Below are 14,723 nucleotides of genomic sequence, written 5' to 3' on the forward strand. Positions count from 1 at the left end.
TATATATATATATATATATATATATATATATATATAAATAAAAGTGACCTTGTCAGTGTGTGTGTGTGTGTGTGAAACGTCTCTATTAAACGCCTTCCTCTGAATATGTGGTCTACAAACTTGGAACTTGATATATAGGGTATTTGGATCTCGGGAACACTTTCCATTTATTTTTTAGTCTATAAAAAATAGCTGCTGAGGGGTCAAATTAAAAAAAAAGTTGATTTTAACAAGAGTAAGATGACTAACTTTTGAACATGCGTACATATACATTTTTAACTTCGAGTCGCTTAATTTTTAGCCTTTTTTATTCATGTGATAATAGCTCAGATGGTAATGATGATGACTAAAACACGAAACAACGACTAAGACTGGAGCACTGAATGTTTTGGTTTCGATTCCAGCTGATGTCATTTTCTTTTTTAACTTTTGAAATCATTACTATATATATTGGGTACAATATAATAATCAATAGAGAATAATATAATAATAATAATAAATGCGAAATCTACATGAATTAAAATATCATATTTAAGTGTATGTTATGACCAGGCAATACCGGGTGGCTTGTTAGTATATATATACATATATAAGTGACCGTGTTTGTTTGTATGTGTGCTGAACAGTGCCTACCAAACTACTCTGTCAATTTTTGCTCTACAGACTTGAGACTTTATATGTAGGGGATTTGGATCTGTTGAACAAATGCAATTTGGTTTTTAGCCAGTAAAAATAGCTGCTAAGGGGGCAAATTTGAAAAAATCCAACTTGGCAGGCATAAGTCAACTTAATGTGCTCCTCTATAAATGCGCAAAAATACATTTATATGCATAAGTTGGTTAATTTGTAAAGTTTTAATATGCATGTGGACTTAGCTCAGAGGTTAGCAAATAACACTGAAGAACTAAATGTTTTGGTTTCGATTCTAACTAATGACACCCAAATCATATATATATTCCAAAAAACATTTAGAATCACTACTATGTATTGAATACAATAAAATAATCAATAGATAATTGACTCTATAATAATGTAACGCAATCCTTACATGCCAACACTCAAGACCAACACGTTGTATGCAGACAGTCGCAAGGAAACAGACAAAGAAAGAATTCAACTCACTCTTGTTTTTCCAGTTAAACAGACATTTATTTACAGGTACTTTCCAAAATAACACCTTGTCTCATATTCAAAAGTCTTCTTGTACTCCAATGTGCTTAACAAAACTCTGCCATGTCGAACACATAGTACTCTGTCTTTGTTCAACCATGTTTAGGATGCAACTTTTCCTGCTGCTCTCAGCCCATGTATGTCTTTTTGGGCCATGTTCTTTTCTTTTTTTATAATCTTCTTCTTTCTTTCATCTGTGTTGTGACGTCACCTTGCACACGGCTCGGTCATTTGCATATAGCTGCTACTGCTGTCATATGTGCGTCTGTGCTCTATTACAATAACAAATACAAAATCTGCTTAAATTAAAATATATTTAAGCATATTTTATGACCAGATCACACTGGGTGGCCTGCTAGTATCTTTATAAAACCATCATTATTCTGTATGGAGTATTGTTGACACATCAGGGCTGGTGCACCAACCCTTAGCATTTCCATCTTAGCTAGAGTGCAAAAAAGAATTTTTAATGTTAATAGTCCTTGCATTGTTAACCAAACTCCAACCCCTGTCGCATCAACACAGTTTTGCATCCCTATGCTTGTTCTATAAGTACTTTTATAGAACAACCTGGCCAGTACCCGATGGGTGACTATTTGATACCAGATGGTGACCATTCGATGCTGCATTTACCATGTTGAATCGTACACATTTCCAGGTTGGTATCTGGGGGCACATTTAATTTGGTGGGAAAAATGTATTCCCAAATAAACTCGCCTGGTGGATAGGTGACAAGGTGGTACTCCACGTAATGCTGTACCATAACCTGCTGCAAGATGCCTCCTTGAACCTGCATGTCAAGCACATGTTTACCGCAGCGGATGATGACATCTGAAGTGTGTGTGACACAAAGTTGTGCCTCGTGGATCACCTAAAACACTTTGTAGCTGGGACTGGCTCAATTCTGATGAGCAAAATGTATATTCGTATTCGACTTCTACCAACAACAACGATATAGACTGTACTTGATTAATTTATTGCACTAATATGCCCTCAATGTAAATACCTCCAAACCATCCGACCAGCAGCAAAATCTCATCCCTCCACTGTAGAAGTCCCTAGACATCGTAAGATTGTTTACTCTAATAGCTTCTTTCCTCGGACTGCTTGTTTTGGAATTTATTCCCTGCATCCTTCATCAAATCTCCACACTAACGTACTGTACTTGCAATAACCCTTATCCCTGAGTGGCTTCCAGGCCTTGATAAGTGGTGACCACCATGTAAAAAAAAAAAAATCCTGTTTCTTTACTAACAGAAACTCGAATGTAATGTTAAATATCGTGCTTACCAATTACGTGTCCAGATACTATAAATCTGGCTCCTATCACAGTATCCCCTTACACTTCAGTGTCAGTATGCCTTGTTTGGATGAACAAAAGTAAAAACAAAAAAAAACAGAAATTGAACATAATTTAGTTTACGGACACAATATCTCCATTATACAAAGGTTACATTAGCAATATTCAAGATAAAAGATTTACTTACAAAATTATCATGTTTAACAACATTCATAGAAATACTTCCATGGTGCCCGTCGACCATAGCTGTTTCCAGAATTTTTACCTGAAGGACAAAGAGAAACAAAAAAAATATTTATACATAACTTTTTAAATAATTGACTTTAGCATGTATTAGGCTTGCATGTTTATCGACATAATTCATAAAAATAGATATCGAGTACATATACCTATGTAGACTTTATTTAAACAAGAAAGAATATTGATACATTTTTTACAGACAATAGCTTTTGGTAAAAAATACATAAAATATGTATATGCATTCATGTTGTTCATCTTTGCTGATCAAGTGTGGATTGAAATTAATTTTTTTTTTAAGTTGTTAGTTTGTTCATGATTGCAATGTTTAAGCTTATCTCGATAAAGTTGGAATGTATGCGAAAGTTTATTGCACTTCAGTATAAGTATGTGTGTATAAGACACGATTGGAGCACTTGGTGCACGTGTCCTAGTAATGTGTTACATGAGAAAAAGAGAAAGGAAAGAAACAGGACGCATCTTAGTTATTGCAAACAACGCCCCCCCCCAAACCGCATGGATTTTATCGTGTCAAACTCCATATGGCATGTATCCAACGACTAACCCCTACGTCTACCTCCAGTCCAAAAGTTAGCACCACATTATTAACTGCTTGTCTCTCTCGTTCCTTTATTTTTTATCCCTCTTTTTCTCTCCACCTACCACTGCCTTCAAAGTTTTACCCATCTTACGCCCTTCTTTTCCACTCTTTCTCTCTCTCTCCCTCCTACTTCTATTTCTATCCGTGTCTGGTTTAATATTTTAAACTCCCCCTCGCTCCTTACAACCTTCCAATGTTTTTTTAAATCTTAAAACTTAACTGCTGCTAATGTCGAATCGGAATCGAAATTCTTTTTCCCCTTTTTTGTGTGCTTTATCTAATATTTTTGAAAGTCTGATTAAGTTATTGGATCATTGAGATGATTCGGTAATCGAAACATGTGTAATTAAGCAGATAAAACGATAATAATAATAATAACAATAATAATTATAATAATAATATATATATATATATATATATATATATATATGTTGTAGAATTCACTATATTTATTCCATTTTCATATATATATATATATATATATATATATATATATATATATATATGTGTTGTTTATTTTTAATAATAATATATATAAAATAACAAAATTCCCCTCTCAGCTATCATCTAAAAAGTGATTTTTTGTTTTAAATTCCTGTCATTTTAATTGGATAGCACTAACTCTACCAAATAAACCCAAGATAATAACGACAGGAATTACAAACTAAAAAAAAAAAAAAAGTTTTCATATTATTTGAAAGACAAGAAAAAAAAAAAAAAAAAAAAAAAAAAAAAAAAATATATATATATATATATATATATATATATATATATATATATATATATGTTGTAGAATTCACTATATTTTATTTAAAACAAGGAATATGAAATAAAGGTGAACGATTCCTTATTCCATGGAGTTTCAAAGAAAGGCTCTTCTCCTCAGAGGTAAAAAGTTAGCAAAAGGTAAATATAGCTAAGTATCTATTTTTGCTGGTGAGCTCAACTTTTAAAAACAGTTGAGATAGAAAACTGAAAGAAAAATAAAAAGTTTATAGATAAAATGAAAGGAGATATTCAGCAAAATTCAAATATATAATTGTAAATATCCAGTAATATCCAGAAAGAGTTTTGTTAGATATCCTTTGGGATCTCTATTAACAATTATCCGGGGTTAGAAAAGGAAAAGTCCGTGTAGAAAAATCCTGTCGTGAAAGGTGAGAGGAAAATCCAATCCATGGAATCAATAGTTCTTGTATAGAGAGACATTTGAAGCTTTTTTTTAAAATTAAATATAAAGTTCAAATGGAAAGAATTAAAAAGTAGAGAACTAGATTTGAAGCAGGATATATGGCAAAACAATTTTGCATGACCAATGTTAAAATGGAAAAAAAGAAAAAAACATGGCCATGGAAGATTGTTTTGTCAAGTATCCCACTTCAAAACTGAGGAGAAGAGCCTTTATTTTGTATTCCTTGTTTTGAATAAAATATTGTAAATTTAATCTACAATATCCTGATTTTTTTTTCTACTTATATTAGGCTCTATCACTCATAAGCTTTTTAATCTAGATAAGATTGTTGTTCTATAAATATATATATATCTACATTTATAATTCTTCACCTTCGATTTAGAAAAGTTTTTATTTTTGCTCCTATATATATATATATATATATATATATATATATATATATATATATATATACATATAGTAAGTTATAAAATATATATGGCGATTAAGCTACACTGAATATTCCGCGTTTCATCCACTCTAGGATTCTTCAGGCTTATGTGAGAATTCCTAATCAGCCAATGAGCAGGCATTTACAGAACAAAGGCCCATTTGACCTCTGGTTGACCCGTTCCTTTGTGTGTGCTATTTAGCGTAGATATCTAGTGTCTTGACCTGTTTTAAATCCAGGTTAAGTTTTTTTTATATGTTAGTTTATATACATTTCAACTCATTATACCTAGCAGCTGTGTATGAAAATTCATAATGATCGGTTAATTAGTTTATTTTTTAGTGTACATACCTCACTAATATTGGTTGCAAGTTCCACTTCTGTCAAATCAACACTGTTATAGTTTGTTTTCAATTCGTCATTTTCCTGCAAAAAAAAAAAAGGAGAAAAATAAGACAAAATTGCAATGCCTAAAATGACAATGTATGTATACATATGCAGGGTAGAATATTCGATGAAACTGCGGCCTGCTGTCATTTTGTGAACAGAACATTGTCCTATCTAAATCAAAATATGAATGTATTTTCTATACTCAATTAAAAATGTGAGTTTTAGTTGGATAATGGTAATACCCCTATTTCTCATGGTTAAAAGTTCACTCAGAGGGGTGGTAACTTTCCGAGATAGCCTTTTGTAGTTTTCAAGCACCCAGCACTTTGTGATATGTTTCAAACCACTTTTCTTTAATCATACTCTGTAGTTTTTACTATATATGACATCAGAGAAAGAAGAGAAGGAAGAAAGAGGAAAAAAAGCATGTGTCAACATGGCAGAGATTAAACAAGATGTAATCCAAACTTTTAACAAGATTTACAGATGGTCGCATATAGTGGAACAAATTACACCCATAACAGCTGGTTATAGCTGCAGATTAAGCAACTAATTGATGATATTGTCGGTGGCTTGGAAAATACATGTCAGGCAGGCAGTTTGGTGTGGGAATGACGGGTAATAAATGCCATTTCTGTTAAGTGAAAAAAACTTGTGTCAAATTTCTTTCCTTTATTTCTTCGCAAGACTTTTACACACAATGTTAGATCCGTGTTTAAATGTGACGACGTTATTTTTATTTATTTATTTATTTTTTTAAGTACTTTTTCACCCCAAACAAGGCACATTGCCACTTTGATGTAGGGGGCTACTATCAGGGACATAAGCATCAGGGGTATTATGTAGGGAGTTGGGCAGCAAGGTGTCGGTTCACGTTACACTTGAACTTCTGCTTGTCAGTATAGTTGGGGAAGCAGGGATCTGGAAGGGAATTCCAAAGTCTATCGGTTCTGGGGAAGAAACTACTGGAGTAGAAGGCTCTCTTACATCTAGGGATCTCTACTGTGAAGGGTGGGATTTAGCTGCTTGTCAGGTTTGTCGGGGGTATTTACGTCGAGGGGGTACAAGTGTTTGCAGTTCGTCAGAGCATTCACCGTTAAAGTACTTGTAGAACAGAAAGAGGGATGCAACATTTCGTCGAAGGGAGAGAGGTTGAAGCTTAGATGAAAGTTCAGGACCTATCAGGTTGGCGAGTCTCTTTTGAACCTTGTCTAGGAACGATAGACTAGTGCCAGATGTACCAGCCCAAATATGACAACAATACTCCATACATGGGCGAATGGTGACCTTATAGAGGTACAGGATACTTTCGGGCGTTAAGAGCTTTTTAGTACAGTAGAGAGAATCTATTTTCTTTGCAGCGATCCTGGCAATACTGTCAATGTAATTATTCCAGCTCATGTTTCCTGTGAACGTTAGGCCAAGGAGCCTAAAAGATGTACTTTCAGATAAAGAGTCATTGGCCATTGCTATTGGTGGTAGAGAAGGTTTCTTGTAATTATTGAAGGAAACAAGTTTAGTCTCGTAAACATTGCATGTGACCATCAATTTTTGTCCCCATTCCACTAATGTTATGTTACATATTGTATTGGGAAATGCCAGAATTATCGCTGGTTGTGCACACACGCAGTGGATTCTTGGCAAAATTCCAAAGCAAAGGGATATTCCATTCAGAAATCAAAAGCCGCAAAGAATTTGCACACGGTTACATTGACCGATATTTAAAACAATCAACAATCAGGATGTTTTGGTCTCGGCTGGGAAAAGCAAACCAAGGCAAACTTAGAACGAGAGAGAGCCGACCAAGTTGTCATTTGTCATCACCAAGATACTTCCACTCCACACTTTCCTCTCTCTCTCTCTCTCTCTCTCTCTCTCTCTCTCTCTCTCTCTCTCTCTCTCTATACGCTAAGTTGTTCCATTGAAATGAACAAAGTTTTTGTATAAACAACTTGTCAGCTTGTATTTTGTAAAAGCAGGTTGATAGACGATATATATATATATATATATATATATATATATATATATATATATATATATATATATAACTACTTCATTTATTCGCATAAATTTAATATACGAAAGTATAGATTTATGTGTAAACTTTAAGTATTTACTTCAAAAGTGCTAAATACGTAGGTAGAGCTAGTTAGTAATTTATAAAATATATATGGCGATTAAGCTACACTGAATATTCTGCGTTTCATCCAACTATAGGATTCGTCAGGCTTATCCTATAGGTGGATGAAACGCAGAATATTCAGTGTAGCTTAATCGCCATATATATTTTATAAATTACTATATATATATATATATATATATATATATATATATATATATATATATATATATATATATATATATATCCACACATACTTTTGCACTCGAGCTGAAAGAATTTCAAAGGCTGGACGGTCATTAAAAAAGGGTAACAATAATGCAACTTTTACAATACAATTTATTGAATTACACATGAAGGAAATATACTTCAGTGAAATGCTTTATTAAATGCTCTGTTAAATTATGCTTTATTAAACTTCATTGCAATATACTTAAATAGAACAACAGAATTTTATTTTGGTTAGGATTATTACCTCAACTAAAAGAAAGGGGAGTGGTTACACACGGTTACATGAGAAGTTAGAGTGGCTATCCTGAAGCGATTAACTCCTAAAAAGACTTATTTTTATCAATTAGTTATGTTTGTTTTTCATAACAGTGACGAGTCGAATTAATCTATCATGCAGAAGTCTGTTGTATAAAAGACAATTTCTTTGGCAGTAGGTGGCCATTTTATGGTTTATTGCATGTTCAAGTAGAATTTTAAATTCGCTTTCTGATGTTTCGGATTTCTTAAATAAAAGTTTTCTTTTTTTTTTTAATGGTAATATAGAACATTGCGAAAGAAACTGTTTTTATATGATTATTACTAATTTTGGGTTTTCTGAAGCAATGAAAGTAGAAAGTTATGTCTCTTGACTAAAATAGTGTTTAAGATTAAATATTAAAAATTTTGAATTCATGAAAGAAACTAGTTTATTTCGGTATTTAATGGAGATAATCTTCGTTAGATAGATAGATAGATAGATAGATAGATAGACAGATAGATAACATGTTTTACTTACGTATGGTCGAAAATCTGGATGGAATAAAATGTATCCTTTTTTCGTTATTGCAAAGGCATAGCCATGGACTCCTATCTAAAATGATATAAATTCGGCTGAATATGAATAAAGAGAAAGATACATATTACAATTACAGAAACAAGATGAAAGCCTATCCGACAGGTAAGATATTTCATTAATGCAGTAAATTTTTATAAAATATCTAATAAATAAATAAAGGGAAACAACTCTAAACTGACCCCAAAACACAACAGACTCAACATGAGAGGAAGCATTCCTTTGGACCTTGAGTAGTGAAAAACTGCAATGAGCTTCCCAATTCAGTTGTAGATGCAAACGATACAAATGACTTTAAAAGCAAACTAAACAATGACTGGTTCAGTAGACAAGTGCACTGTTCGAACCATGCATGACTAGTGAGACTATAAGAAGACCAGGCATGAGCAGGAGTTACAGGCTGCACAGCCTTTTTTTACTCCTGAAAAAGTATTTTAGATATTTTATTGCTTGAGGATTTTTCTATATTTTTGTGTGTGTGTGATGTAGGAGATCATATAGGTGTAAAACCGCATGTATTATATACATATATTCTTACAAATGTAAGACATACACTTGTGGGGGTGATTTATAAATTTTTATTGGTAGTTAAAAATTAATCAATATTTATGATTTCATAATTAGAAATAGCCATGGAAAGTTAACTTTTAAACAAAAACAAATAATAACAATATAAAGAATCGTTCTTTGGCTTTGGAAAATAAGCACAATTTTTTCTGACATCGATTCCTATACTCCAATAAGTTCTGATGTTTTCGATTCTGATTAATCGTCCCAGCACTAAGACATACATTTTAAAAAGTCACCAGTGGTATTGCGTCAAAGTAAAGTTTGAAAGTTTTAATGATTTTTATCAACATATAGACTCTATCAATTATAATTCATATAACATTAAGGCTATGGAAATGGTTAACGATAGGCTACAAAAAAAAAACAAAAAAACAAACAAAAAAAACAGAAAAACAAACAAACAAACAAACAAAAAACCCAGCACTTCTGCATTACACGGACGACACCATTGTTAGGGGCGATAACTCCAATTTCTTCTTGGTTAAATAAGAAACAAGATTTTTTATGAACACAAAAATATTTGAAAACGAAAACATTTATTGCATAAAAATGTATCAAAATATAAAATAAAACATTTATTGAAAAGTCTGCAGAAGAAAATATAATTTTTATAAAATAATTTTTTAATTAAATCAGCATTCAATTTTTTTTTTGGAAACATTTTTGAATTAAAGTAAAATTATCATTGTAACAAAATGTAGTTTTAATTTTTTTGTGACACCTGTTGAAGGGTCAACAAAGTTATATACATGATATATTATAGTTTTAATTTTTAAATTAATAAACAATTTCAATGGAATGAAATGAATGAACTTGGTCCCCTGTTCTTTAACCGAGAAGCGCCACCTGGTGACAGTTCAGTAAAATGCACAAAAAAATGGCACTGCCCTTATATTGCAGAAGTACTAAAAACAAACAAAAAACAATTTATAGTGCCCAAGAGTAATCTCTTGGTGATTCCTAGTATATTTAACATTTGTTTCTCGATATATATCAGACTCAGTTTAGCTCATAAATAAAGAATCATACTCACCGCATATTTTGGAAGCAAATTATAGATTTGTTCCATAGGAACATCTGTGCCCACAACTCCCAGGAGTTTATAGTCATCGTCCTGGAACAAGACAAGAGTAGAAACATAACTTTTATAATTTAAGAACCACCTAGCCCAAGTGGCGCTCAACATCACTTGAAAAGGTAAAAGCCTATAAAACACCCTGTACTCAATTTATCTTGGTGTGCCACTTGACAGGACAAGCTGCTTTCGATATATGCAAAATAAAGATCAAAGGTATGTGTTTTAAAAATCGCCTGTAAACATTTAATTTGGAAATCATATTTTTATGTGTCTAAGCTTAAGTTTTCAATAGGATTTTCGTTGGTCTATAAGGCTTAAGTTGAAAGAGAATTTTCATTGATCTGCCAGGGTTTGGTTTGAAAGAGCATTTATGTTGCTCTCTTGGGCTCCATTTTGAAATAAGGTTCTCGTCAGTTTGTCACATTTAAATTTAACATCGGATTTTCATCTCATAATTGTTTAATCGTAGAGAAAATTCATTCTTGTAGAATAATCCATTTTCATAAAAAGAAGCCATAAAAGTTTGTCTTAAGATTAAGCAAAATCTATAAATGGAGAAATATTCTGATCGCCTTGAGCAATGTTTGTATAGAATGTGTCTTTTGAAGTAGATATCCCGTTAACCATTGCAGCCATACGCCAAAGAAAGAACTTTTATTTTTACAAATTTGTGAAAAGAAAAACATTTGACAATAGAATTTTCACAACTGATGATTATAAATGATAATTTCCGTTTCTAAAGATTTGCTCAAAAATTGATTCACACATTAAAAGAATATTTACTGTAATTGTTTGAATCTCTTTGTTTGAATTCAAAGCGTATCAATTTTAGGAAAAATATCTGATAAAAGTGACATAAAACATTATCAAATTAACAGATCAATAAAGACCAAAATCAGAAGAAAGTGGGAAAGAATTTCTTTAGGCCATGGCATTTCGAAGCTAAATGTTTCTCATCAGAAGAGGCGAAAACCCGAGATTATAACACCATAATTATATACAAAAATAAAACCGTCTTGAAAACATTTAGATTAAAAATAAGAAAAAAAAAAAATGAAAAAAATATGGCGTGAATTAACGGGCGCTATTACAAGGGATGAGGATGGAAATCAAGGAGTATTGGTAAGGGCAGGATTAGGTTTAAGGTTAAAGTATTTGTAAGGGAAGGGTTAGAGCATTCATAAAGATAGGGTTAGGTTTAGGGTTAGAGTATTTGTAAGGGTAGGGTTAGGTTTAGGATCAGAGTATTGGTAAAGGCAGGGTTAGGTTTAGAGTTAGAGTATTGGTTAGGGCAAGGTTAGGTTTGGGGTCAGAGTATTAGTAAGGGCAAGGTTAGACAACGGGAAAAGGAGATAAAAACATGAAAAAGGTAGTAAAATAGAGAAAGTTGGCGGAGAAAAAGAAACCAAAAATTTAAGTAAAAATAAGATAAAAATTTTTTTTTTAAATGATAGATGGTCCAACCAAAGTCCTTAGAATAGTAATCCAGGTGGGACGATAGTAGTCCAATAGAAATTGGTTTGAAAATAAACTTCAAATGTAGTTTATGCAAACAAAGTAGATGACACCAAAGTAAGACGATGTAGTGCAATGGCATGGACAGCAATGATTGCACTAACCAATATCTGGAAAGACAGATCCATTTCACAATGCACAGAGAAACGAATCCTGCAAGTTTTGGTATTCACAATAGCAACATACGGAGCAGAATGTTAGGTCTTGAACAAAGTCGACAAGAGGAAAATTGCTGCTTTTCAATTTTTATACTACCATAGACTTCTTTGTGTAACCTGGGTGGACAAACATACAAACAAAGGGGTTCTAGAGAAAATTGGACTATGCTGAAGAGTGCTGGACAACATCAATGACAGGAAATTGGGATTTTTGGGGCATGTGGCCAGAACAGACGGCCTAACAAAAGATCTGCTCTTTGGTACAGTCCCTGGCAAAAGAGGACATGGAAGGCCAAAAACAAGAATATCAGACAACATGAAGGATATCGCGGATATAAGCATCGCGCAGAACTGGAGTTAATGGCGACGATCTGTGAATAGTGCCACGGTTGGTCAGTAATGACCGTTCCATCAAAGTAAGAGAGAGCGAGAAATGAATCTTGGGTAAGGTAATCCTCAATAGAACCTCAAAAATCAGTAAATGATCAAGCTTCGGGGTTAAATTACAGTGTAATGTTCCTAGGGAAAATAGTTCTCAGGTGAGTTTGATGTGTTTGGAATTGATCAGAAGAATTCTTGAAGATCAAGTACAATGCAGTATAATCAAGTGTATCAATCCCCAAAAGAGGTAGTAAAGGGTCTGAACAATCGATGTGTGTGAGCATATCTAAAAGACCTTTCAGCGGTGCAGTATAAATTTAAGAGAAAAGTGATCTTTAGAAAAATTGAGAAATATATTTTAAAAGAAGTGATTACTATAAAAAAAAACGAAAAAATACATTCCAGAAATTTGAATATATATATATATATATATATATATATATATATATATATATATATATATATATATATATATATATATATATATTGTTACGAGCTTGGAGAGAATCTCTGACTCTGCTCTCAACTCTGCGTTGCTGCAACATAATTTTTTTTAAAAAAATAGATCAAACGTGATGTCACATGTTATGACATGTCAGGTTCATAGATACCTTTATTCTCATTCTATCATGAAACGATGCAAACGAACAGCAGTAAATTGATTGTAAATTGGATTTTATTACTAAAAGGGATTTAATCAAATTTTAACCAAAACTCAAAGGGCCAAAGGGGGGGAGGGTAAACAAAATACAATCATGACGAAAGATGATATTATATGAGAAGAACAAAACAACAATAAAAAAAATGGCATCAACAAGTTATGAACATTTAACCAACAGAGAGGTTGGAGGCAGGACTTGGTTTTAAGGAATATGTACTTAGTTGGATGAAGAAACAAAAATATACAAAATAAAAATCTATTGTGTCATAGAGTCCTCTGTGAAATCATCAGAAGACAGAATCATAGTTCGTGTATTGTCCTATTTTTCTCTTTTCTTCCTCTCTAGTTCTTATACATATATATATATATATATATATATATATATATATATATATATATATATATATATATATATATATATATATATATTTGTTTTGTTTTCTTAATTTAATTGTCTCGCTGTGTCTTTTCTTGCCACAAATTTTCCTTGAGTCTGAGGTGTGGAGTCATCAATCCACTATCGTCCTTTCATGCCAGTTTCAAGGCTCCCAAAATAGCTCTTTTTTTGTGAGCTGTCAAAAGGAAAAAGAATCGCATAAGGATAGCAGAAACAGTCAAGGAGAGTCTGAAGGTCTCCCTCAAACAGTATGGTTTGTTTTCCAACTTGTGGGAAACCTGGCATACTGCAAGCCACAAACGGTCTACAATTGCTGAATCAGCACACAATGAAGAACGTGAGGTGAAATGTACGACTGGAGAAAACTGACCAGTCAGCATCTCTGATATAAGAATTATCCCACAGGTGTCCAACATGTGCGAAATACTTCAGAGCTTGAATCAGTTTAACAAGCAATCTCTGAACTCACAGAACAATTGCATAATCGTGGTCATGTTTGCAAGCGATGAACGAACATCACCTCATCCTTTTGTAAGCTCCGAGTTAGTTTTAAGTCCATTTTAAAGCTCATTTCTTTCAACCACAGATCAAACTTGCCTCTTTGTGTATTTCTGGATCCGGAAAAATTCGTTTTTTTTTTTTAAATTAACTTTATTGCTCACTCCTGTCAACATTGGAATTTACATCGCATATCAAATTATTAGCAAAGGGTTTGTAGTTGGGTTATCTGTTGAGTTATTATTATTAGTATCGGAGCAGATGAGAATATATTGTCCTCACAATGGATTCTGACCACGTTGATTTCATATGAGATTTATATTAATGTATTTGTCTGCCTTGCTGAAAATAGAATAATTATCCCCATCATGCTCGGACTTTCCCCGCTAAAAAATTCTGCTTTTTTTAAATCGACTAATCAACAACCTTACTTCCGTTAGCTACGACGTCCACTTGTCTCTGTTGCTGGGCATATGCTAATATCGCAAAAAAAAAAAAATTAACAACAACACATCTTACACATACACACGCATATGCATACATTCATATATATATATATAATATATATATATATATATATATATATATATATATATATATATATATATATATATATATATATTATGTATGTATGTATGTAGAGGGAATAAAACCGGAAGACTAGAAGAGCAAGGTTTAATTTAATGCATTAATACTTTAAAGGAACCTTGCTCATAGTAGTGTAGATATATAGTAAGCTCAATAGATATATTTATCATAGAGCTATATTCATATTGAGGGTAAAAATTAATACGATCGTTTCGGAAACGATATTCATTCTATTAATATTGGCAGATAATATTATATGTATATTGACAATAATTGACAATGAATTTTTATTTAATATTGTCTCCTCATCAGCACAAATGGGGTTGGGATAGAGTAAGACACCAAAATAAACTAGCATTTTAAGGTGGATGGATT

At 32.5% G+C, this 14,723-nt stretch overlaps 1 protein-coding gene across 1 annotated transcript in view; it reads right to left on the minus strand.

Annotated features, from left to right (window-relative positions):
- Positions 1–14,723, minus strand: part of LOC145243906 (voltage-dependent calcium channel subunit alpha-2/delta-3-like) — a 1,923,318-nt gene that overhangs the window by 117,453 nt on the left and 1,791,142 nt on the right. Inside the window, exons 15-18 of the mRNA XM_080107017.1 lie at positions 10,106–10,186; positions 8,446–8,520; positions 5,282–5,356; positions 2,658–2,735 (exon numbers count right to left, since the gene is read on the minus strand). Of these exons, the coding sequence (XP_079963143.1) occupies positions 2,658–2,735; positions 5,282–5,356; positions 8,446–8,520; positions 10,106–10,186 (309 nt within the window). The remainder of the gene's footprint in view (positions 1–2,657; positions 2,736–5,281; positions 5,357–8,445; positions 8,521–10,105; positions 10,187–14,723) is intronic.

This window comes from Euprymna scolopes, chromosome 22 (assembly GCF_053919585.1).
Source record: "Euprymna scolopes isolate OS-2025 chromosome 22, ASM5391958v1, whole genome shotgun sequence".
Classification (NCBI taxonomy): domain Eukaryota; kingdom Metazoa; phylum Mollusca; class Cephalopoda; order Sepiida; family Sepiolidae; genus Euprymna; species Euprymna scolopes.